Source organism: Emys orbicularis, chromosome 3 (genome assembly GCF_028017835.1).
Source record: "Emys orbicularis isolate rEmyOrb1 chromosome 3, rEmyOrb1.hap1, whole genome shotgun sequence".
Classification (NCBI taxonomy): Eukaryota; Metazoa; Chordata; order Testudines; family Emydidae; genus Emys; species Emys orbicularis.
In genome coordinates this window covers 84,636,345-84,660,977 of record NC_088685.1, presented here as the reverse complement: position 1 = coordinate 84,660,977, position 24,633 = coordinate 84,636,345, and the positions used below count along the sequence as shown (strand labels likewise).

At 45.0% G+C, this 24,633-nt stretch overlaps 1 protein-coding gene across 1 annotated transcript in view; it reads left to right on the top strand.

The window, feature by feature from the left end:
• Positions 1-572: 572 nt before the first annotated feature.
• Positions 573-24,633, top strand: part of PDSS2 (decaprenyl diphosphate synthase subunit 2) — a 183,078-nt gene continuing 159,017 nt past the window's right edge. Inside the window, exon 1 of the mRNA XM_065401139.1 lies at positions 573-685. Coding sequence (XP_065257211.1) covers positions 588-685 — 98 coding nt within the window. The 5' untranslated portion in view covers positions 573-587. The remainder of the gene's footprint in view (positions 686-24,633) is intronic.

Here is a 24,633-nt window from a genome sequence, read left to right as displayed (position 1 = left end):
AGCATGCCCCGTGGGGAGCGGCGATAGCAGTAGCATAGCCCCTGCTGGGGAGTGGGGCAGGGCAGCGCCGGGCAGCCCCGCGTCCCAGGCAAGGAGAAGGGGACCCGGGTCGCAGGGGTTGAGGGCCCGGGGGCCAGGCGCTGCGCGGGGGGAAGGGCTGGACGGGACACAGGGGGTGGCTTCGTATCCGGCCGCCCCTGGAGAGGAGCCTGTTGGCGGCGGTGACAGTAGTTGGGGTACAGTCGGGCACGGGGGCACTGAGGGGCTGCGGCAGGAGAACGGGGGACTGGGCAGCATTAGCGCAGCCAGGCTGGGCGCGGCGGGCGAAAGCTATTGGGGGGCGAAGCGCAGGGGTGGGGGTCTATTAAGGAACTGGGATAATGTGTCCCCTGGTGTTGTTGCGTTGGGGGGGCTGCTGCTCCCGGCTGCTGCTGCCGCCGCCGCCCCCCGGACGGTGGTCTGCGCGGGGAGGAGGCGGCGGAGTGCGGTGGCGGAGGGGCCTGTTCTCGGGTTCCCCGTCTGCTGCGTCTCACTGGAGTAAAGTGGTGTCCGAGGCTGAGAAGATCGTGGGGTATCCGACCTCGTTTATGAGCCTCCGCTGTCTGCTGAGCGACGAGCTGAGCAACATCGCCATGCAGGTCCGCAAGTTGGTTGGGACCAAGCACCCGCTGCTGAACACCGCCAGGTAAACACCGGGGCCCACGCCCCTTCTGCCACGGGTCCCCTTATTCATATTTTGTGATTGTAATACATAAGATGGAGGTAACCTGTCTTCCTCCACTGAGACTCCTGTTATCCCTTCCACGAAGGGAAACCTACCTTTGATAATGTCTGGACTGTGAATAGTTGCTGTTTAATCAGGGCTCTTGGTCTGGTACAAAGTGAGATTTTTAAGTCCTTAGGGAAATTGTAGATGTCACATTACAACATACTCCTTTTCTCAAAGTCATCCATTTTCGAAGGAGAGAGACTAACCTACACATTCCCAGCAAAGTCTTCTTTCTAATAATGGATGATCTCTTATTTGATGTTTGCATAGAGCTTACCTCAGTGGGGACCTGACCTTAGCTGCGTCACTAGGTGCTACTGTAATAGAAATAATAAGACTTATTGAGGTTGGTTTATTTGTCAGGAGTTCAGGATTATGAAGCTCAGCTAAGAGGGAGGTTGGCTTTATACATAAGGCTATGTTGTTGATTATGTTAACTGTAGCACTTTCCCATTTTAAAGGGTTTTAACACAACTGACACATCCTCTTGGAAATCCTGTCTTAAATTGTGCTACACTTTTTTGCTTAGGCATACAGTCCACAGAAATGGAATTTGAATTTCCTTGCATCCATTTTTATTCAAAAACTTGTCCCCTTCCAGTACATCAGTTGGAGAGTGAGTGATTTATCACATTTACAGTATGCCAAGAACTGTCTCACTGTACAAAGCTAACCTTTCTTCATTAACCATTGTACTTTCCAAATGCTGAAAACCACATTTGGAAGAAACCATCCAAATGAAGGAAATCAGGAAAAATTAGTCAAGTAAAGATCTCAGAATTATGCATATGTTAAACATATATTTTGTTAACAAGACTTTTTCAGACCATTTCTAGTGTTAGAAAATTAAGATGGTTACTGGCAAGTTTGTCCAGGGTGGTGGGACATTTGAAATCAAGGGACAGGACTATCTCACTCAGTTATCGTGAAGGCAAAATGCTGATGAAGATGTACATGCTCACAAATAATCAAAAGCAAGGTTTGTTCTGGACAGTATTTCTTTTTCAATTTTAAGACACAAGAATCTGTGTCCAGATTACAGAACTTTTAAAGTATATTGTGTTGGTATGTTCTTGTGACTTAAAAAAAAAAAAAAAAAAAAGTCTCTCCTTCAAAAGATGGTATTTTACATACTCCTATCACTAGAGTGGAAGAGATGTTATTGGTGAAAGTATATTCAAGGTTAACAGGACTCAAATTTTGTATGCATGGGCTTTTGTGAACGGGTTTAAAATGAAAAGTAACTTTTGTTCAAAACAAATGCTTAATTTCTCTTTTTAAAAGAAAATCCCAGTTGCCTAGTTTTCATGAGCAACTTTATAACACTTGTGTTTCAAACTCTGAATTAGTTACTATAAAAATATAAGATCTGGAATGCTTGGATTGAGTTTTCTCCAATTGTTAGATTAAGTATGCCAGGATAGTGTAATATATGCACAATTCTGATTGCATTGATCAAATTGTTAAAATATAGAGATAATAAAATATAGAGATAAAAAAATATAGTTTTAATAAAAACTATTAAAAAGAAATATCATTTACTTTTTGTGGACTTTTGGCGTATTTGATGCCAGTAGGTTTTCAGTAAAAGGCATATCTATTGATGATTGGTGCAAAAATCCACTTTTCTAATAAAACAAAGACAATCAAGAATACTGTATTTTATTCACACTTTTTTTTGTCTTAACATCCCCTGAGAAGGATATCACTTATTTCAGATAAATGTTATGGCCAGTGTATCATTTATACTATCACTAAAGGAAATAGAACTGTTCATGTGCATAAATTATGGGACACAGTTTACTTTGTAGCCATTTTATCCTAGGGTGTGTAGTGGGGAAAGAGCTGCGTTTTAGTTCCATATAGAATTGCCTGTCATGATAGACATAAGTAGGCCTAGATACAGTGTTCATGGATTACTACAGAAAGAAAAGGCTTGGATTATCAGGGTTCTTTCGAGTGGAGTTTTTGCTCCTTGCAGGTTTTGGACTATATCTTAATTTTCATTTGTATCCAAACACTTAAACTGAGAGGTACAGTAGCTTTAAGATGGCACAGTTTCTGGTAAATTTTAAAAATGATTTAAAAATCAACAAGTACTCAATCACCTCAAAATTTGCATTCTAATTTAAATGAATTTGTCATCCCAATACTTGCTTATCAGTTAAAAACAGCTATTTCCAAATATTGCTTCATAGTGTGGGAACTGTTTCCAGTTCCTCTGTCTGTAACTTCTTGTAATGGGCTCTCACTCACCTCTCATGAGCATCCCCTGTCTCAGTATGCCTGCACTCACACTCTCTCTCTCTCTCTTTGTTTGTGATGAGTCTTCAGTGACTCTGAGCCGAGTCCCACAGAGTCTGTATGTGAAATACAAATCAAACCCCTTCTGCGATATAAGTACAACAGGGGGTCTATCTCAATGCTCTCTAAATCTCTATCTGCAGCCATGTTCCTGGGCGCGATCCTCAATCAGTCCAACAGGGCATATTACAGTATCCTGGGTCAAACGGTCTCTCAGCCCCTTTGGGCACTCTCAAATTGTCCCTGCTCTTTAAGCAGTCCCAGCCATCACATCCACCAGGGTTCTCCCCCTAGAGACTCTTTGCCTCTCTGGGCTTGTCTAGCCCCAACTCTTCTGCTGGGCCACTAAACGAGTTCAGTTCCTCTTCTGGGGTGCATCAAAGTCCAGGTCACTTTCCTAGTGGCTGCAGGGGGAGGGGGAAAGAGACTCAGGCCCACCCTCTATTCCAGGGACCATCTAGATAGCAGCCATCCACTGCATGCCTTTAGTTAAGCTGCATTACTGCTACAATTGTCTGGGCCACTTCCCCATGGACACAGCTAATTCTTCACCCTTATCTCTGGGCCTTGTCCTGGTTGAGTCCCAGCAGCCAGTCCGGAGCTCCTTTGCGTTCCCCCGGGTCTCTGCCAGAACTTCTCTGTCCAAGGTCCCATAGCTCCCTCAGCCAGCCAGGCACACTATCCACGCTCTGTCATCAAGGAACTGATCTCTGTTCTGCACTGCAACTCCTTTTATATGGGCCTGCTGGGCCTGGATTGGCTGCTTCCGGCAGCTCCTCTCTGGCTCTGTCCCATGCCACTGCTCTAGGCTGCTTGGAGGACTCTCTCCACTTCCCTTTTCTGGGGCGGGGTCTGGCAGGGCCACAAGGCTCCAGAAGGTGGTCTCAGGGCCTAGTCCACTTTATCACACTTGTGTAAATATAAGCACACTCATATAATATGAGCGTTGGAAGGGACCTCAGGAGGTCATCTAGTCCAACCCCCTGCTCAAAGCAGGATCAATCCCCAAATTTTTATCCCTGTTCCCTAAACGGCCCCCTCAAGGATTGAGCTCACAACCCTGGGTTTAGCAGGCCAATGCTCAAACCACTGAGCTATCCCTCTGATTTAGGTGTAAATTACCCATAAAACATCGTAATCTGTTACTTATTAAAAATAGTGAGGTAAAAAGAGTTACTTTAATATGTTGGAGTGATCGCATTTGTGCTTTTTACCAAAGATGCCTGTGTAAACTGAGTTACAAATACTCACTGCACTAATTCAGGAGGAATGAAATTATGTAATCTCACTGTAACAGTGTTGCACAGTTGGAGGACACTAGAGTTGTATCGTTATATTTAGGAGAGTGTTTAGCTTGAAGACTCTTGATTACTGGTGAGGATGCATGAGCAGGTAAGAACCTGGTTTGCTGTAGGATCCCAGGCCAAGTTTGCAGAGGTGGCAATTACGAAAAACATTTCTGTATTTATAAACCAAACCATTACTACAACACACACGGAAACCCTGACGAAGCATCTGACGAAGTGTGCATTCACCCATGAAAGCTTATGCTCCAATACATCTGTTAGTCTTAAAGGTGCCACAGGACTCTGTTGCTTTTCATGGAAACCCTAGTAATTGTTTATCAAGTCATTTTTCAGAGTAGAACTGTTTCTGAATGTAAATTTCCTTAATTCTGTTACCACCCCATTAAAACTGAAAGTGTGTTAAACATTTAATTTCACAATTAATTAGGATGACTATGAATCCCTGAAAACCGTATAGCTGTGTTTTCATTGCCTTTATCTGGTGTCCCTATTTTTTGCAAAGCTGACAGTATTGTACTGGTTAAGGAGGAGGGGACAGGGACAGGGGTTTGTGTGAACTCTGGGAGCCTGGCCAACAAGCTGAGCTGTTGAAATTGACATCAGGCTACCAGAACCTGCATGTGCTGCCTCTCGTGGTGTTGCTCTGCACTCCATCACCCATAAGCCCTCTCGGTGAGATACATTCCACCCAACAGATGAGACCACTGCTACAAGGTCAGATTAACATGGAGTTGCTTGCTCTGACTCTGGGCAGTGGTTCAATTGGTGTGCAGGCTTCTAGTGACCCAGCCTGTGCAGACATCTGTTTTCCTACTCCTCCTCATCCATACCCCAGGGGCAAGCAGGACACTGCAGAACAAAGCTAGTAATGTCATCTCTTGTGATACTTAAACCCCCAGCTCCAAGAGTCATGAGAATCTCAGCTTTCATTTAAAAATAAAGTTTTTAGCCCTCATGTCTGACAGAGAAAAGCTTGGAAATGTGAACCCTAAAGACTCAAAACCTAAAGGTAAATACAATCCCTCCTCCTCTGATATTTATTATTTTTTAAAAAATCTCTTTTTTTTTAAAATACAAACTAGATTTTTGGGGGCCTCACTCATGATTTTTGAATGCTTCAGGTTGGCAGTACTGAGAGTCTGTTTCTATGGGAAGGGACAAGTGATTGTGTTAGACATGTATACCAGGTGTTCCATTTTTTCATTTGGAAGACTGACAATCCATTAATGCTTTTTATTCATTTTTTGCACTACAGTCTATTTCAGGGGTCTCAAACTCAAATGACCACGAGGGCCACATGAGGACTAGTGCATTGGCCTGAGGGCCTCATCACTGACACCCTGCTCTCGGTGCCCCCGGCCCCGCCCTCACTCCACCCCTTCCATGAGGCCCTGCCCCTGCCCTGTCTCTTCTCCACCTCCTCCCCTGAGCGCGCGGCTCCCTGCTCCTCCCCCCTCCCTCCTGGAAAGTGCTAAGCACCACCAACAATAATGCACCTCACTCAAAGGACAAAACACGCACTTAGTTAGATTTACTTCTGTTAAAGCCCCCCCACTGCACTGGGCTGCACCACCACTCCACCCCTGCTCTGCCTCTTCCAGGGGTGGCAGGTTTGTATAAATTTTGGTGGTGCCCAGAACCTGCCCCCCCCCCAAACTCCACCCCCACCTGCCTAAGGCTCTGGGAGGGAGTTTGGGTGGGGGAGGAGGTCTGGGGTGCAGGCTCTGGTATGGAGTTTGGGTGCTGGGTGCAGGCTCCGGGCAGGGGCTGGGGGGTGCAGGCTCTGGGATGGAGTTTGGGGATAGGAGGGGGTGCAGGGGTGAGGGCTGTGGGGCTGGGGATGAGGGGTTTGGGGCATTGGAGAGGCTCAGAACTAGGGCAGAAGGGAAGGGGAAGGGCAGCCTGCCCTGGCCAGAGTGGAGGGGGGCACTAGGACCCTGCGGCAGCAGGTGATGCTGGAAGCCGGCAGAGCAGAGTGGAGTCAGCATGAGCTGCAGGCTCCGGGGCAGTGAAGGGGCAGCAAGTGAGCCCAGGGGACACTCGGGGGAGATGCGTGGGGGTGGCAGGCGGGGCCGGGGGAGAGACCCAGCCCCAAACATTGGGGAGCAGCGAGCAGGGAGCTTAGCTGCCACATAAAATAACTCGGGGCGCAGGGAGCTTGGCGGGCTGCAGGGAAGAGCTCCGCGGGCCACGCGTGTTTGAGACCCCTGGTCTATTTGGACTGCAGAAATAGACTGGTTAGTTTCACTTTTGTTTTTTGTCAGGTCCACTTTGTGATTCATGCACTTCAGGAGGAGGGTTTACAAATTCACGCTTGTTTCTTGAATCCTACCCCAGGACAACATATATGGAAGATGTGTGAAGGAAAATGGTAAATTAGGGGAATAAAGTCCTGGTGGTATGGTGGTAACTTCCTGCAAAGAGCAAGAGCTAAAGACTAGTTGCACCAGACACTTTCATTTGTTAAACTTATACATATTTATAAGTTTATAAAAGAATGAACTGTGATTCAGAGGTGGATTAGAGCTGATAGATTTTACAAAAGCAGTGAGTTTTAAGGAGAGAATTGAACAAGGAGAAGGTGATTGTTAATGTTTGAGGCATAATGGTAGCATGGAAGAAGGTGGCAAGCCATAAATCAGGCGGACCATATTCCTTTAATCTACCTAGTTGCTGAACTAGAAACACAGAACAAATTATTCAAGAATAATAGTGTTTACTAGTTAGGATATAACATTTTCATGTGTGGTAAACGTTAGTAGTTGGTCATCTTTTCCCTTAATCTTACCAATTTTCAATATTGGGAAACATCAGAAATAATCCCATTTCTTCTTAATGGCATCTAAAGAAGATACTTCAGGTAGCAGAATGACCTGCTGAAAACGGTTTAGTCTGGCAGCAGATGATTGGTATCTGTAGACGAAGGGAGTGCATGTGTTTTCTTATTTGGATGTCTGGTTGATCTGCCTTGAATAGATGTGGAGATTTGTTCTACCACTGGGATGCTGGAGTCATGAGGGCCAGTTTCTGTTTTGTCTGCACAAGTTCATTGGGGTAAAACTTTTTCTCCCTCTGCCAATTAAAACTGTTTTGACTGAGCATTAGTAGCTTTCTTCTTTATTACATTTAAAATGTATCATTTTCAGGGCTTGAAAAACACAGATGCACACTTACTTGCGAGTGGCTAATTAAACTTTCTCTGAAAGTAGCCAGCAACAGGATAGTGAAATTGACAAGTAATGTATCTGGTCACTTTATAGCTTCTGCCTGTAGACAGCTTCAAAACTGATGGTGATGATTTAAGTTTCACTGAGGCCTGGTCTACACTAGGAGTTTATATCGAATTTAGCGCCGTTACATCGAATTAACCCCGCACCCGTCCACACCACGAAGCTATTTAATTCGACATAGAGCTGTCTTAAATTCGACTTCTGTACTCCTCGAAAACGAGAGGAGTAGTGCTAAATTCGAAATGGCAATATCGAATTAGGCTAGGTGTGGATGGAAATCGACGGTAATAGCTCCGGGAGCTATCCCACAGTGCACCACTCTGTTGACGCTCTGGACAGCACTTCGAGCTCGGATGCTCTGACCAGCCACACAGGAAAAGCCCCGGGAAAATTTGAATTCCTTTTCCTGTCTGGGCAGTTTGAATCTCATTTTCTGTTTGGACAGCGTGGAGAGCTCAGCAGCACTGGCAACGATGCAGAGCTCTCCAGCAGAGATGGCCGTGCAATCTAATAGAAAGAGGGCCCCAGCATGGACTGATCGGGAAGTCTTGGATCTCATCGCTGTGTGGGGCGATGAGTCCGTGCTTTCAGAGCTGCGCTCCAAAAGAAGGAATGCAAAGATCTACGAGAAGATCTCTAAAGCCATGGCAGAGAGAGGATACAGCCGGGATGCAACGCAGTGCCGCGTGAAAATCAAGGAGCTGAGACAAGGCTACCAAAAAACCAAAGAGGCAAACCGACGCTCCGGATCCCAGCCCCACACATCACGTTTCTACGAGGCACTGCATTCCATCCTAGGTGCGGCCGCCACCACTACCCCACCAGTGACCGTGGACTCTGAGGATGGGATACTGTCCACGGCCGGTTCCTCGTCGGAAATGTTAGCGGACGGGGAAGATGAGGAAGGAGATGAGGAGGACGAGGCAGTCGACAGCGCTTGCACCACTGATTTCCCCGACAGCCAGGAGCTCTTCATCACCCTTACCGAGATCCCCTACCAACCATCCACAGCCGTTACCCCGGACACCGAATCAGGGGAAGGATCAAGCAGTGAGTGCTTTAAACATCTAAACATGTAATTTTAACATAACTGGTCCACCGTGGTAACACACGTTCCCACGCCATGAGTCCAGTAAGTAGTCTGGGATCATGGCACGGCACAGCATGGCGGCATACGGCCCTGGCCTCTGCATGGTCTCCCGAAGCATTCTTCCCCTCTCGCTCTCCGAGATCCTCATTAGAGTTATATCGCACATGACGCCCTGCTTTAAATTAGGGAGGGGAATGTTAGTATTGGGACTGCTTTACAGCCACGCGGTGGAGGCGGCAGAGGGGCAGCATACAGTGATCTTTCCCGGGGACAGCCGCGAGGTGGTGGGACAGGGGCAGAGCTCATGCTTCCCTGATTGCTGCCAGCAGAGAGTGGCCTTGCATTCAGTGCGAAAGGAGCCCAGTGCTACTATTACATTTTTAAGCTGCCACAAGTCTACGGCTTACCATGTTTTCCTGCAACAAAAGTAGAGGTGTCCTGCCACGCTTCTCTGATCGCAACTGCAAGACCCCAGGCACTGAAGGCGAGGGCCGAAAATTCGACCTTGTCCTGTGTGCGCATGTGAAAGGTCCAGTGCATGGTGTTGTTCACAGAGAAAGACTATGTTCTTTGTTAGCAACTTCATTTATCTGTCTCAGGAATTTACTCCCTTTTTCCCATTCCCACAGACACATCTGCGACTGTCTCCCAACCCAGCCTGGCATCACACTCCCAGAGGCTAGCGCAGATTAGGAGAAGGAAGAGAAAGACGCGTGAAGACATGTTTTATGAACTTATGGAGTGCTCACGAGAGCAGGCAGCCCAGACGACACAGTGGAGGGAGAACTTGTCACAAATGCACAGAGCAGTCATGGAACGGGAGGAGAGGTGGCGCCAGGAGGACCAGCAGGCTACTCGAACCCTGCTTGGACTAATGAGGGAGCAAACGGAGACGCTCCGGCGCCTAGTGGATGTTCTGCAAGACCGGAGGCAGGAGGACAGAGCCCTGCTGCTGTCTATCTCTAACCGCCCTCCCCCGCCACCAAGTCCCACACCCCCCTCACCAAAAGTCCAAAGAAGGAGGGGCGGCAAGGGCCGTTAAAACTTTCAGTCGGCCCCTGCACACTGCTGCAGCAATGGAAGGCTCTCGTTCCAAAGTTTGAAAAGCCCTTTCCTACCCATCTCACAATAGCCCACGTCCAAGTTTCCTCCCCCCCTTTTCATGTGCGGTTCATAATAAAACATCTGTTTCTGTTAAGTACTGTTTCCGAGAGTGTCTTTTAGAGGGGATTCTGTCTGAAGGGGGGGAAGGGGTTTGTTACTTGGACAGGACAGTCACCTGTAGCAGGCTACAGAGGCGGGGGCAGGTCCAGCATCAGGACACATACACAGTACAGTCACCAGTTACCCTGGTCAGTCTGGGAGGCGGTTTTCATGTTCTGGGGTGCGAGGGGGTTGATCTGTGACTTTGTGGCGGGGGAGGGCAGTTACAGATCTTCTGCCGCGGTCCTTATCCTGGATCACAGAGCCACGCAGCAGGGGATCTGTTACCCTCCGCCCCCTGCCAGAAAGTCACTTGGCCGACACATACATGCAGTCCCGCCCAGGACTGCTGGCAGGCTGCGTTGAAACAACCAATCCAGCACTGCGGAGCCTGTCATTCCCGGAGTTTAGAAGCATCATTTGCATCAAAACAATAAACCAGCCCCCCGCCACAGTCTGCGTCCCCGGTTTAAAACATTCCCGCGAAAACAGTAAGAAAGAGAACCTTGTTCAGTAACAAAACGGAACAGATTTTATTTGTTGGGAAGGTGGGGAAGGGGGTATGTAACTTGGAAGGATAGTCAACAGTAACTGGGTAAAGAAACGGGGGCAGGTTCAGTATCTGTGTCCACAAAGTGAACAGTCACTGGAGACCCTGCTCAGTCAGGAACCTGGCTTTCAAAGCCTCCCTGATGCACAGCGCGTCCCGCTGGGATCTTCTAATCGCCCGGCTGTCTGGCTGGACGTAATCAGAAGCCAGGCTATTTGCCTCAAGCTCCCACCCCGCCATAAAGGTCTCCCCCTTGCTCTCACACAAATTGTGGAGCACACAGCAAGCAGCTATCACAATGGGGATATTGGTCTCGCTGAGATCACAGCGAGTGAGTAGGCTTCTCCATCTCCCCTTGAGACGGCCAAAAGCACACTCCACCACCATTCTGCACTTGCTGAGCCGGTAGTTGAATAGTTCTTTCCCTGAGTCCAGTGCGCCAGTGTAGGGCTTCATGAGCCAGGGCATTAGCGGGTATGCAGGGTCCCCGAGGATGACTGTAGGCATCTCCACATCCCCAACAGTTACTTTGTGGTCCGGGAAGTAAAGACCTTCCTGCAGCCGTCTATACAGACCAGAGTTCCTGAACACCCTAGCGTCATGAACCTTGCCAGGCCATCCAACGTAGATATTGGTAAAACGTCCCCGATGGTCCACCAGTGCTTGCAGCACCATGGAAAAGTACCCCTTTCTGTTGATGTACTGGCTGGCCTGTTGGTCCGGTGCCAGGATAGGGATGTGAGTCCCATCTATAGCCCCACCGCAGTTTGGGAATCCCATCTCGGCAAAGCCATCTCTGATGAGCTCCACGTTTCCCAGGGTCACTACCTTAGATAGCAGTAGCTTGACGATTGCCCTGGCTACTTGCATAACAGCAACCCCCACGGTAGACTTGCCCACACCAAAGTGGTTAGCGACGGACCGGTAGCTGTCTGGCGTTGCGAGCTTCCAGAGGGCTATGGCCACTCGCTTCTGGACAGTCAGGGCTGCCCGCATCCGGGTGTCCTTTCGCTTCAGGGCAGGGGACAGCAACTCACACAGTTCGAGGAAAGTCCCCTTCCGCATGCGAAAGTTGCGCAGCCACTGGGATTCATCCCAGACCTGCAGCACTATGTGGTCCCACCATTCTGTGCTTGTTTCACGGGCCCAGAATCGCCGTTCAACAGTATCAACAAGACCCAGTGACAGCGAGATGTCCTGGGCGCTGGGTCTCATGTTCTCAGAGAGGTCGGAGCTAGTGTCCGACTTCATGCCGTCACGGTGGTGCCGTAGCCTCCTCTCATGATTGATCTGCAGCTGCCTCTGGTACAGGTGGAGGAGAAGCTGCGAGGCGTTGAGAACTGCCACAACTGCAGCGATGGTCGCAGCGGGATCCATGCTCGCACTGCTGTGGCGTCCGCGCTGTCAGTAATCAGAAAAGCGCGCGAACTGATTTCCCACCGGCGCTTTCAGGGAGGGAGGGAGGGAGGGCGTGAGTGACGGACGGATGACGACAGGCGCCCAAAAGCACCCTCGACACATTTTTTTACCCAGAAGGCATTTGGGGCTCGACCCAGAATTCCAATGGGCAGCGGGGACTGCGGGAACTGTGGGATAGCTGCCCACAGTGCACCGCTTCCAATGTCGACGCTTGCCCCGTTAGTGTGGACTCACAAAGTCGAATTACTGTCCTTAGTGTGGACACACACGTTCGACTTAGTAATATCGATTCCACATAGTCGAATTAACTAAAATCGAAGTACTCTCGTAGTGTAGACAAGGCCTGAGTTGCTGAGGATGTAAGGGACCTCAGAGGCATAGACTCAATCTGCTGCTGCTGCTGCTGGGTGGGAGGTTAAAACAAGTTTAAATTGTTCTTTTTTTAAATTTTTGCAACATGTTATAATGAAAGTTTTATAAAATATGTGTCTGCATCATGGAGGTGATTTGAACATCCATGATGTTAACTATAAGGGCATCAATCCTGTAATGACATTCTTATAAGTGGATCCCTGTGCTTACATGGAACCCTATTGAAGTAGTTGAAAGCACTAACCACCACCACCACTACAGCAGACTATTCTGGTATAGTAATCGCTGGCAGTACTATCAGAAATGTGAAGAGATTTCTCATATTTGGTATATCTGCCACTAATTGTATAACTATTGATATATTTGTCTTTAGATAATGTAGAGTAGTAACATGTAAAGCCTTCATGTGTTTTAGGAGTGTTGGGTAAACTGAAACTGCTAATCAAGTATTAGGCATGGGTTTCTGCCACCATATTCATAGCCAAAAGAGTGATTCTAAGAATCTGGAGATTTGGTTTCTTCGTATGTATTTTGGCAGAATGAACTGTTTAGGAGAGCTCTTATGGGGGAAAAATAAGTTTTTCTTAGGTAGAAAGAACTGGACATAGCTTCTGCATACGTGTGTAAGGCGCTCCAGTCCATATTCATCTGATTACCTTTGTATTTTTCCTCTGATCTCTTGCTTTAACTTTAATTTACAGTTCAACCTTGAATATTGTCTTGTGGAGATTTGGGGAAGGATGTTTGGGTGTCTGTTACGCTACATCACCCTCAGCGCCTGGCTGCAGCAAGGAGGAATATGAGAAACAAATATGTGCTACTATTCTCTCCTTCCCAGACAGTTTTTTGGTTCACTTTCCACATGAATAGTACCATGTGCTGTCACTGCTGCTCCACGCTTTGGCCAGTAGCAGTGTGAAATTGACACCATTCTTATCAATTTTACTTGTTACCAGAGAGTTTTGAGCAACTCTATGGGAAAGCTGTCTGTCAGCAGACTCGGGAAGACAAAACTGCATCAGTTATCATTCAGTTCACATCTGGAAGGTTAACTACACAACAATAAAGGTTATAAAGTTTTTTTGTTTTTGTTTTTGTTTTTAATAAAATGAATGATTCAATTCTGTTGAAATTTGTGATGTGGAGTGTGACGGGTTGGATCACAGAAACCCCCTTGGGAGCTGCCACCCAATGTGCAAAGACTACCCCTGCTTCTGTTTTCCCTGCCAGCTCAGGATTTCAGCACCCTGTCTTGCTGAGCCAGACACTCCAGTCTGCTCTAACAAAGACTCAGGGTCTGAATCACTTGTCCCAAAGCTGCAAGTTTACCTGAAAACCAGCTCACAGGAGTGTGCTTGTCTTTAGCACTCAGATGCCCAACTCCCAATGGGGTCTAAACCCAGATAAATCCGTTTTACCCTGCATAAAGCTTATGCAGGGCAAACTCATAAATTGTTCGCCCTCTATAACACTGATAGAGAGATATGCACAGTTGTTTGCTCCCTCAGGTATTAATACACACTCTGAGTAAATTATTAAATAAAAAGTGATTTTATTAAATACAGACAGTAGGATTTAAGTGGTTCAAAGTAGTAACAGACAGAACAAAGTAAGTCACAAGCAAAATAAAATAAAATGCGCAAATCTATGCCTAATCAAACTAAATACAGATAATCTCACCCTCAGAGATGCTTCAGTAAGTTTTTCTCAGACTGGACACCTTCCAGGCCTGGGCACAATTCTTTCCCCTGGTACAGCTTTTGTTCCAGCTTAGGTGTTATCTAGGGGATTCTCCATGATGGCTCCTCTCTCCCTCTCAGTTCTCTTCCACCCCTTTATATATCTTTTGCATAAGGCGGGAACCCTTTGTCCCTCTGGGTTTCCACCCCCTCCCCTCACTGGAAAAGCACCAGGTTAAAGATGGATTCCAGTTCAGGTGACATGATCACATGTCACTGCAAGACTTCATTACTCACTTGCCAGCACACACATATACAGGGAGACTCACAGGTAAACAGCCATCTGCAGACAATGGGAGTCATCAAGATTCCAAACCATCATTAATGGCCCACACTTTACATAATTACAATAGGCCCTCAGAGTTACATTTTATATTTCTAGTTTTAGATACAAGAGTGGTACATTTCTACAAATAGGATGATCACACTCAGTAGCTTATGAGCTTTGTAATGATACCTTACAAGAGACCTTTTGCACAAAGCATATCCCATTTGCATTATAGTCACTTATTATCAATTTTTTTATAAAACTATCCCAGTTACATTATATTCACTTATTATCATGTTTTTATAAAACCATGTAGACTGCACAACGTCACATAGAGCTCCTCAGTTGCAAGGGCATCCTTCACTCTAATTGGATTATTCAAGTCCTTATTAAAAAGTATGGGATTTGTGTTAAACAAAATTCAATTCAAAATTGATTTCTAGAGCAACTTTTATGTGGTCCTTTTGGTGGTGGTGACCTATTTCAGAGTCAATGTGTATGGTAATTTTAATTCTGTAATACATTCAGTGTGATTGAGTTAAATTGATAGCATGCTTGCAATGCACTGACATCTCTTGGTTGATAGTGTCACCTCTTGAGGGTTTTTTTTGTGTGTGTACACTTGCTATACTGTCCTGCCACTGTAAGGATGTGATAGATAATGGTCCCAAACAAGCAATCCTAAAGAATTAAAATGTAAAAATATTGACTTTGCATCTAGTCTTATCTTTTCATTTTCTAAGATTCACTTTTTATTTGTACAGTATTCATAATTTAGTGCTCATGAAAGGAATGGGAACTCATGGTATAAAAACCATGCTATAGATAGTACTAGCTTTTAGTGAATAGTGTATTAGTAGTTTTGTCATTCATTGTATAAGCTCCTCCACACAAATATTACCAATGCACATCTAGTCATAAGGTACAACAATCTTTCTAGCTGAATCCTTTGCCTCTCCTAAGCAAAGTACAATTGGGTGTCAGTTTTGTGATGTGGACTTACAATAACTAGGGATTTGGTTGAGATAATTAAATCCACTTTCACATTTGACAACTTCACATTTATTATTATTGCTATAATTTTCATTTAAGCATCTGCAGTGAACCCAGGTTTTCAATACTTATACACATAGTGCATTTAGCCCGCCATGCAAAACAGTCTTGGTAAATGAAATGTGCTCAGTAGGAGAAGAGGCTGGCTAGTATATCCTGATGTAAATAATTCCAATAGAAAATGTGGTCTTCTTGATATCAATCATTTCTAATATTTTCATATGGAATCTAGATTTCCATGGGAGCACTTGCGTTATGCTGATTTGTTGCAGAGACTTGCAATCATTTCTTGCAAGTCTTAACATTTCAGCAGAATTTCACATACAACTCATTTTGGCAAAATGGAAAGTTTTGGGATTTCTTAACTTAACTTTGATTCAGCGCATATGAAGAAGAAATTGAATGCATAATGAACCGAATATGAATGCCAGTCAGCCCTGACAAGAGATGGCACAAATGACAGCTAGTTACTGTTACAAAAATGAGATGAGCTTAAACTAAGAGAACAAATGGGAATACCCGACAAAGGATCAGTCTGCACTGACTTGTGATGCCATTAACCTGCTGCACACTCATTGTACTTGACACACATAGTATCATCAGCTCTTTTAAAAAGCGGCAACTATTTAGGTTCACATGTGCTATACAGTGAAGAAGAGTATAACTGAACTGTAATTTGTATATACAAGTATTAAAAATTGAGAAATTGAATGTACTACGGGGCTAGTGACATGTCAGCGTGTTTGTTTCTGGCAGCAAAAGACAACTGATGAATAAGTTCAAAAAACAATACCGCATTTCTGAATAAAGAAGAAAATTGTGGGTATTTATATGATAAAGTGAAGTAGTTTAAAAGCAATTTTCTTTCTAAACCAGGAAGGGAATTACTCACCAAATATGCCTTACACAAACTACAAATAATAATAAATGTCACAGCACAAAGTTTAGATACTTGATAGGATATGTCTACACAACTGCTAGACACCAACGGCTGGCTTGTGCTGACTTGGGCTTGCGGGGCTTGGGCTTGCGGGGCTGTCTCATTGCTGTGTAGAGTTCCAGGCTTGGGATGGAGCCCAAGTCTGGAAGTCTACACAGCAGTAAGACAGCCCTGCAGCCCGAGCCTCACGAGCCCGAGTTGTAGACATACCCTTAGAGTCAGAATTGTACTTACAGCCCAGGGCTCTATTTTGTTACTTGTGATATTTTTCTCCTCTCTTTTGCTTCTGCATTTAAAAAGGCTAGAATTCAGTTTCCAAGATTGGTTTTTTTTTTTTTTTTTTTTTTTCTTATTAAGGCTTTTTTAATTGAATCAGTTACTTCAGTAACTTTTAGAATCCATTTGTGACAACCCTTGTTTATTAAATATTCTCTTTCCTTCTGTCCACCTTTTCTTTCACAACAGTTGCCTTCTACTGTCTCCCCCTGGTATTCTAGGACAACATTAGGGCCCTGTTTGTTGTTGTTATTATTTGAGGTCATCCTTCTCAAAATTCCACTGGCATGATAATGCAGATTCCTTTACAGTTATATTGTACTTTATATTACATGAATAAATTTCTAGACTTTCACAAAGAGGACAAACATAAAAAGCTAGGAAAGCTGGAAGGAGGTTTCATTAGAGGATGAGGAACCCAATATCATAAATTAATATTTATTTTCTCTACCCCACTTCTGAGCGGTTTAGTTTGCTTCAGGGCAAGCAGACTGTCTACCCTGCTTGCCCTAGAGGAACTGCTTCTGGAGACAAACCTGACAGACTTTAAAGGAATACCATGAATTTGAAATCTAGTCTATTTCAAAAATTGAGTTAAAAGCAGTTTCATAAACTACCTGTCCTTGAATTTGCCGCTGTTGATTCTTGTTTTTTAACAATTACTTTTCCTGTTTTCAAAATAGTTTTCTTCTCATTTACAAATTGAGAGTGAATTTTTCAAGCTGTGCCATTTTTTACATCTTAAATTAATTGTTCTGCTGCTGTATATGTGCACTGGCAGCTTTTTCAAGACCTGTTGTGTAGTAGAGGTTAGGATTGAGCTCTGTGTTTTTTGTATAGAAATTGTGTTTCTGCTTAATGAAACTTCATTTATTTTTCTATTTCACTGAGTACCATATCTGTATCATGCTTTCAATATTATGCTTTTGAGAGTCCATAGTATCTTGTAAAGTGTCTGAGTAATTTATAAAAAAAGTTAACTATAAAAACAAATCCTTCCCCAAGCCAATGCAATGGTACAGAGGCAATGCATCTGTCTACAGGAGATCAATTTATCATCTGTCCCTGGTCCCTTGTGCCCTGGCAGACAGAAGCTAGAAATACTGTGGAATCTGTACATTATACTTTTGAGGCTCTAAAGCAGGGGTCGGCAACCTTTCAGAAGTGGTGTGCCAAGTCTTCATTTATTCACTCTAATTTTAAGGTTTCGCATGCCAGTAATACATTTTAATGTTTTTGGAAGGTCTCTTTCTATATGTCTTTAATATATAACTAAACTATTGTTGTATGCAAAGTAAATAAGGTTTTTAAAATGTTTAAGAGGCTTTATTTAAAATTAAATTAAAACGCAGAGCCCCCCGGACCAGTGTCCAGGACCCAGGCAGTGTGAGTGCCACTGAAAATCAGCTCGCATGCCGCAGGTTGCCTACCCCTGCTCTAAAGAGAGACACTGACACTCTGAGTCTCCCTATATAGTGTGAGTCATTATTGACAGGATCCAGAGGAAACAGTATTTAGCCCTCATTTGCCAGAAGGAGGGGTGTTGTGATGCGAGTCCCTTTTGATGTTCAGAGCGCACACGATCCGAGGGAGTGGGAAGAACAGGGACTTGAAAGAGGGTGGGAGGACATCCCTCCTTGCTTCACCACACATTGACGCAGAGAATAGAGCTCATTAAAGGTGTTTCTGCTGTTGGAGTTTATAGTATGTAATAAGATACATCTTTCATTTTGTTCATCATATTAGCTTTATAAAACTGATACAAATAGTCTTGTCAATAGGAAAGTAGGCAATCAATCCATTTAATAACTGTACAGTGTCATAGCAACCAACTTTTAAAATAACAAATTCCAAAATGATGTGATCAAAAATGACATCAGAGAACAAATGTTTTATGTTGTTGTTATAGCAACAGGAATATAGAGATGTTTTTTGTTTGTGAATCATTGGGATCATATTTCTGTCATGTGACTTTTGGACTTGCAGAATTTTTTTAAATTGAGCCTACTGACTTGATCTAATAGGTGTTTTCTATTTCAATTTTTCACCCTCTGAAAATGAGGCTGGCTTAACACACAACAGATATTATAAATGCTACATTTAATCTCAATTATTCCTTTTCTTTCTGAGACTTTGAAAGTGTGTTTGGGATGTTTTGTGCTCCTCAACCTGTTTCCTTCAACACTCAACTTTACCCTTTCAGCTGCCTCTCTAAATTACAGACTGCTGCAACTCATATGGATATTTATTGAGCCAGTGTGGGTGATGTAACTGTGAAGTTTTATTTCCTGTTGACTTTCCTCTTCTCAGATTTTTTTTAAGCAATATGTTTATTTTATATTTTTTTTCCTAAGTGAATATAGCATTAGTGAAGGATGCCAGACTGATAGTCCTGAAGTTTGGCATGTTGTATCTGCAGAACAATTGTATGGTGTACAGTGGAAATGCTGTCAAATCAATGTGCCCCAACCTGGACTTTGAAGGACCACCTCTAGGGGTGAAATGGCAATACACTCTTTATGTCCTTTTAATCCATGTTCTGCTGAGGCCACCAAAGGAGGCTATTGTGATAAAATTGAGACCATTAACATGTTTAAAATAGTCTACCACATAGCCCATCAGATGGCAATTGTTGGTGGTATCAGTCTAAGGTTACATCTACACTAGCACTTTTGTCGATATAATTTGTCACTCGGGGTGTGAAACCCCACTCCCTGCCTTGAGCGATATAAGTTACACTGACAGAAGTGCTGGTGTGGACAGCAGTAACATAGCTACTGCTGCTCGTTGGGGTGGTTTAATTATGTCGATGGGGGAGCTCTCTCCCGTTGGCATAGAGCAGCTACACGTGGGATCTTAAAATGGGGCAGCTGCATTGGTACAACTATGCCGCTGTAAGGTCTCTAGTGTAGACATGGCCTAAGGCTATGTCTGCACTACAGAGTTAAGTCGACTTAAGTTCCGTTGACGATCATAAACTGCTATAATTACATTGCTTGTGCATGTTCACACAAAGATCATTCTGTCAGCAGAGCGTGTCCACAGTTGGTGCTGTTGCACCGACAGTGAGAGCAGTGCACCATGGGTAGCTATCCCACTGTGCAAATCGCCATCTTCTGCTGCTCGGAGTTCTGGGAATGGATCGCAGTGCATCATGAGGGCAGGCTCACCGTCCCATGATGCAGTTTTCTCAGTCCCATCGTTCCATGGGCTTCTGAATACATTTCATGCTGTTTTTCAACTGCTCATGTAAATTGTGCTCCTGCCATCTCTGCCTGAAAACATGGATCCTGAACTGCTGCCAGTCTTGTGATGCGCATAATGAACACAACACATCTGATCCTGCAGTATTTCATGAGCTGCGAATCTGAAAATGAATCTGTGGTGACTGCCTTGCTGTGTGCCATGGAAAGAAACTATTCAAAATTAATGTCGGCATTCATGGAGAAGTGCACACAGTGACACAAGTTCAGTATTGAACTTGGGAAACAAGCATTGAGTGGTGGGATCGGACTGTGATGCAGGTATGAGATGCTGACCAGTGGCTGCAGAACTTTTGGATGTGCAAAGCCAACTTCTTAGAACTATGTGTGGCGCTTGCCCCTGCACTGCAGCGCAAGAGTTGCCATCACGGTGGAAAAGCAAGTGGTGATTGCTGTGTGGAAACTGGCAACTCCAGACCACTATTGGTCAGTCGCAAATCATTTGGAATTGGGAAGTCAACCATGATGGTTCCGGTTATGCAAGTGTGCAAGGCCATTAATTGCCTCCTGCTATGAAGGACTGTGACTCTGGTCAATGTGCAGGACTGGGATTCCCTAACTGCGGTAGGACTATAGCTGGCATGTATATCCCAATTTTGGCCCCAGACCATCTTGCGACAGAGTATGTCAACAGAAAGGGCTACTTCTTTATGGTATTGTAGGTTCTGGTGGATCACCGGGGCCATTTCATGACATCAATGCAGGGTGGTCTGGGTAGGTGCATGACACACACCTCTTCAGGAATACTGACTTGTATAGAAAGTTGCATTCAGGGACTTTCTTTCCAGACCAGAAGATTCCAATAGGGGATGTGGAAATGCCCACAGTGATCCTGGGAGACCCAGCCTACCTCTTACTCCTGTGGTTCATGAAGCCTTACACTGGAAACCTTGACAGCAGCAGGGAGTGCTTCAAGAACAGGCTCAGCAGGTGCAGAATGACTATTGAATGTACGTTTTGCAGTTTAGACCTCAATGAGGAAAATATTCCCATGGTCATAGCAGCCTGCTGTGCTCTGCATAACATTTGTGAATCTAAGGGGGAAAAAGTTTCCCCAGGAGTGGAGTGTTAATGTGGATCGTCAGGCAGTTGATTTGGAGCAGTCAGGTACCAGAGATATTAGAGGGGCTCAATGTTAGGCTATTTGAATCAAGAAACATTTTGACAATGAGCCGCTGTAATGCGTCTTTCTGTAATGCATTCAGCCAGGCATTGTTTCCTTGCCACCTTGAATGACCCTTCTAATGATTCCTGCCTGAGCATTAATTGGAGTCTGCAAATGTGCTATTGCCACTATGTATGAATTTCTGCAGCAACCCTCTGTGTGTAGGACTCAAATAAAGAATCACTGTATTTCTAAGACTAAATTTTTATTAAACAGCAATACACAGATTTCCATTTCTTATAAGTGACGTGACACAGAGGAGCACTCTCTCAAATGAGCACTCTCTCACAGCTGTGTGTAAGTCCAGTTGTCATTGTGAAAGATGTCCCTATGGGTGGAGTATAAGGGGTACTGTGATGGGTTGGGAACATATGAGGAATGTGGGGGGGAGGGAGTTCGGGGAGGGCATGGAACGCAGTTCTGTATGGGCTGCAGGGGGGGTTGAACAGGGATGTGTTCCAACTGCAGCTCCATCAGGGACCTCAGCATCTCTGTTTGGTCCTCCGTAAGCTTTATCGTTCACTCCTGCCCCTCTCTCCTCGCTACTCATTCTGAGTTTTTCATTTATTGTCTCTCTCCACACTCTGTGCTCGTTATCTGTAGGATCAGATGATTGACGCACTTCTCTAAACATGTCCTCCTTATTATTCCTTGTTCGCCTCCTTATCAGATGGAGGCGCTCTGCTGGTGTGTAAGAGGTGGTTTAGGAAGGGGATCAGTACAAGCGCCTTGGGACACTATTCTGAATACTGGCACCGTTTTCCACAGGCGGGGGTGACTCAAAGCTGATATCTCACTACTGAGACTACCTGAGGATGCAAGGGTGCATCTCCTGCATTGCGGCGTCAGACCAGATCCTTATGTTGCTCACCTTGGTTCCTTTAGAAGTAATTGCCAATTGGCATGGCAAGTGGAGGAAGAAACAAGCTGCTCTGCCAAGGAACCTTTGGCAGAGGATTGCAGAGTACCTCCAGGAAATTTTCCTAGAGATCTGTATGGAGGATTCCCAGGAGATCCCGGTATGCATTAACAAACTTTTCCGCAGGGCCCACATTGCGTAGCTGTAAAGGGGAACAAGAAGCAGATGCAAACAGACCTGTTGTTAATTTCTATCCCTTCTCCCACTGGTACCATGTAACAAAATTAAGGATACCTCTACCTCATGTCACCATGCAGTATCAAAGTAAAATGAGTACTTACCGGAGCTCCCCTTTCCTGCTTCAGGCATGCCAAAGCCAGAGTACTGGGACTGGCAAGACTCCTCCAGTGTCAAAAAGAGGTCCTGGCTCACTACACCACCCGATGACCATGTCATCTGTCCCACATCCTCCTCAAACTCCACTTCCTCATCCACCACTTTGTCCTTGGGGTTGTCTGTGTTGGCCACTGCTTCAGTCCTCTCAAAGTATCAATGAGGCTCTTGGCAGTGGAGGTGGAGTCGCCGCTGAGGATGACATGCAGCTCCTTGTAGAAGCAGCATGTCTTCGGCGCCACACCAGAGCAACAGGTGGCCTGCCTTGCCTTCTGGTACGTCTGCCTCAGCTCCTTGATCTTAGCATGACACTGCTGCGTGTCTCTTTCATGCGCCTTCTCCTCTATGCTGTGAGCAAAGTTCCTACGGCTGGAGCGGAGCTGTGACTGCACAGCCTCCCCTCCCCACAGACCCAACAATTCCGGTGTACTCCGGGTGGGAGTGCATTTGCTGCGGAAAGCTGGCGTGGTCAGCTGGGAAGATGCTATGTGAACTCTCCACGCCAAGCAAACAGGAAGTGGAATTTGAAAAATTCCTAGGGCTTTAAAGAGGGAGGGGCACATGCCTGTGTACCGGGCTGCAGGCAGTGGAGTTGAAACTGCTGACCAGAGCAGTCATGATGGGCATTGTGAGACACCACTTGGAGGCCAGTTAGGGCGACATAAGCTAGTGCAGTGTTTACATTGACAGTGTCGCTCTAACTTTATCGCAAAAAGCTCTATGCCTCTTGTCGAAGTGGTTTTATTACGTTGACGTAGCAGGAGAGTTAAATTGGTGAGAGGAGTATTGCAGTGTGCACATTTCCACTGTTTTGTTAACGAAAGCTGACTTTTGTTGACAAAACTGTGTAGGGTAAATGAAGGCCTAAGTCAGTCTGCCTCAAGGCAGATGGCCAAGAAACAGGGCATGGACCCCAAACTGGTTGTATGTTCTATAATTAGATTTCACCAACCAAGTAACAAGTGTGAACTCCACAAGCACAATAACAGCCTTAACATGGAGTCACAGACAGTCCCGTTGGGCACTCTGGCCTATCTTGCCACCCAGGCAAGCCTGCTTTTGTGATAGATGGTCCCTTACACCAAAAATCACAATAATAGTGAGATTACTCCCAGTCCCAAAGGACCAATCACTGTTCCTGAGATCTCAAACCAAAGACAACACTTGTAGTCAATCCTATAATACTAAAGAAAGATTTATTAAGTAAGAAAAAGAAATGAGCTGTTTACAAGGGGAAAGAGGTAAACATACACATACAATTGAGATGCAGTCTTAGGTTCCAAAAGGTAATAGTAGCTATTATAATGTACAAACTCATTATGTCCTTTAGGGCTAACCAGTGCCAAGCAGCTTGGGGATTTCTTGCTTATGCTTAAAATTTTGCTCTATCCAAATTCCAGGCAGTGTTAACTCCTCCTCCTTGGCAGAGATTTTTATGCCCTTCCCCCAGTGTGATGGGACGAGGGCTTGTGCGTGTCTCCTTCATGGGTTTGGGGGAGGCAATCAACAAAGTCTTTTGTCCACTGATGTTCCACAATGGTTTGTCTGGTATATATGGACCCTCTCTTATTGGGGAGAAGATGACACCTCTTGTGGTAAACTAGCATTTCACACTTGGTAATGCTTCTCTCCAGTTTTAGCAAACACTTTTATAGTTATAGAGAAAACACATAAATATTACCTTATAACATCTATACCCTATGTTATAAGGAGATTACTGCATGCAGCATCCTACAAGCATTTCATAAAGTCTAAACACATTCTTATAACTCTATTTTAATAATATTAATACACAGGCTAGTCAAACTGGTTTCGAGCTATGCATTTGTCAATGTTCAGTGAGGGCAAGGGCCTTGGCATGATCTGGCACCAGGTCTGCCAGCATCACAAGTTCAGTCTCTCAAAATGTCAAATTTATATTTAATATGTTGTCCGTAGCTAGTACTGGTGCCTTTAACTTTGTGCGCATTTGGGAATTAGTTATTAAATGCTACTTTCATGTTCTTATAGAGCTTTGCAGTGGTCTAAACACCTCTTGCTGGTTTCTGAATGCTTTAGGAGGCATGCATACAATGGCATGCTTTAGGAAGTCTTCCATTAAAGCCTTCTTAAAGTCTGCATCATCCCAGTGCACAGGGCCATGATGAGTGGAGCCGCAGACAGGAACCACGTTGTGGTGTTCCGGAAGCTGGTGCAAAGGGAACAGGAAAAGGTTTAGGGAGGAACAGATTCCATCCCTGAACTGCTTTTAAATTCTACGAGTCCATATGCATCTTAGGGTTTCAATACTAACTCTTTCCAGTGAGAGCTCTGAAACATTTGTGTGTGTGTGTGATGGATAGATGGACTGAGGAAATTCCAAAGTAACCAGCTTAATCTAGAGTTGAGTGAAATATTATATCGCTATAGGAAAACACTTAGAAAGCATTGTAA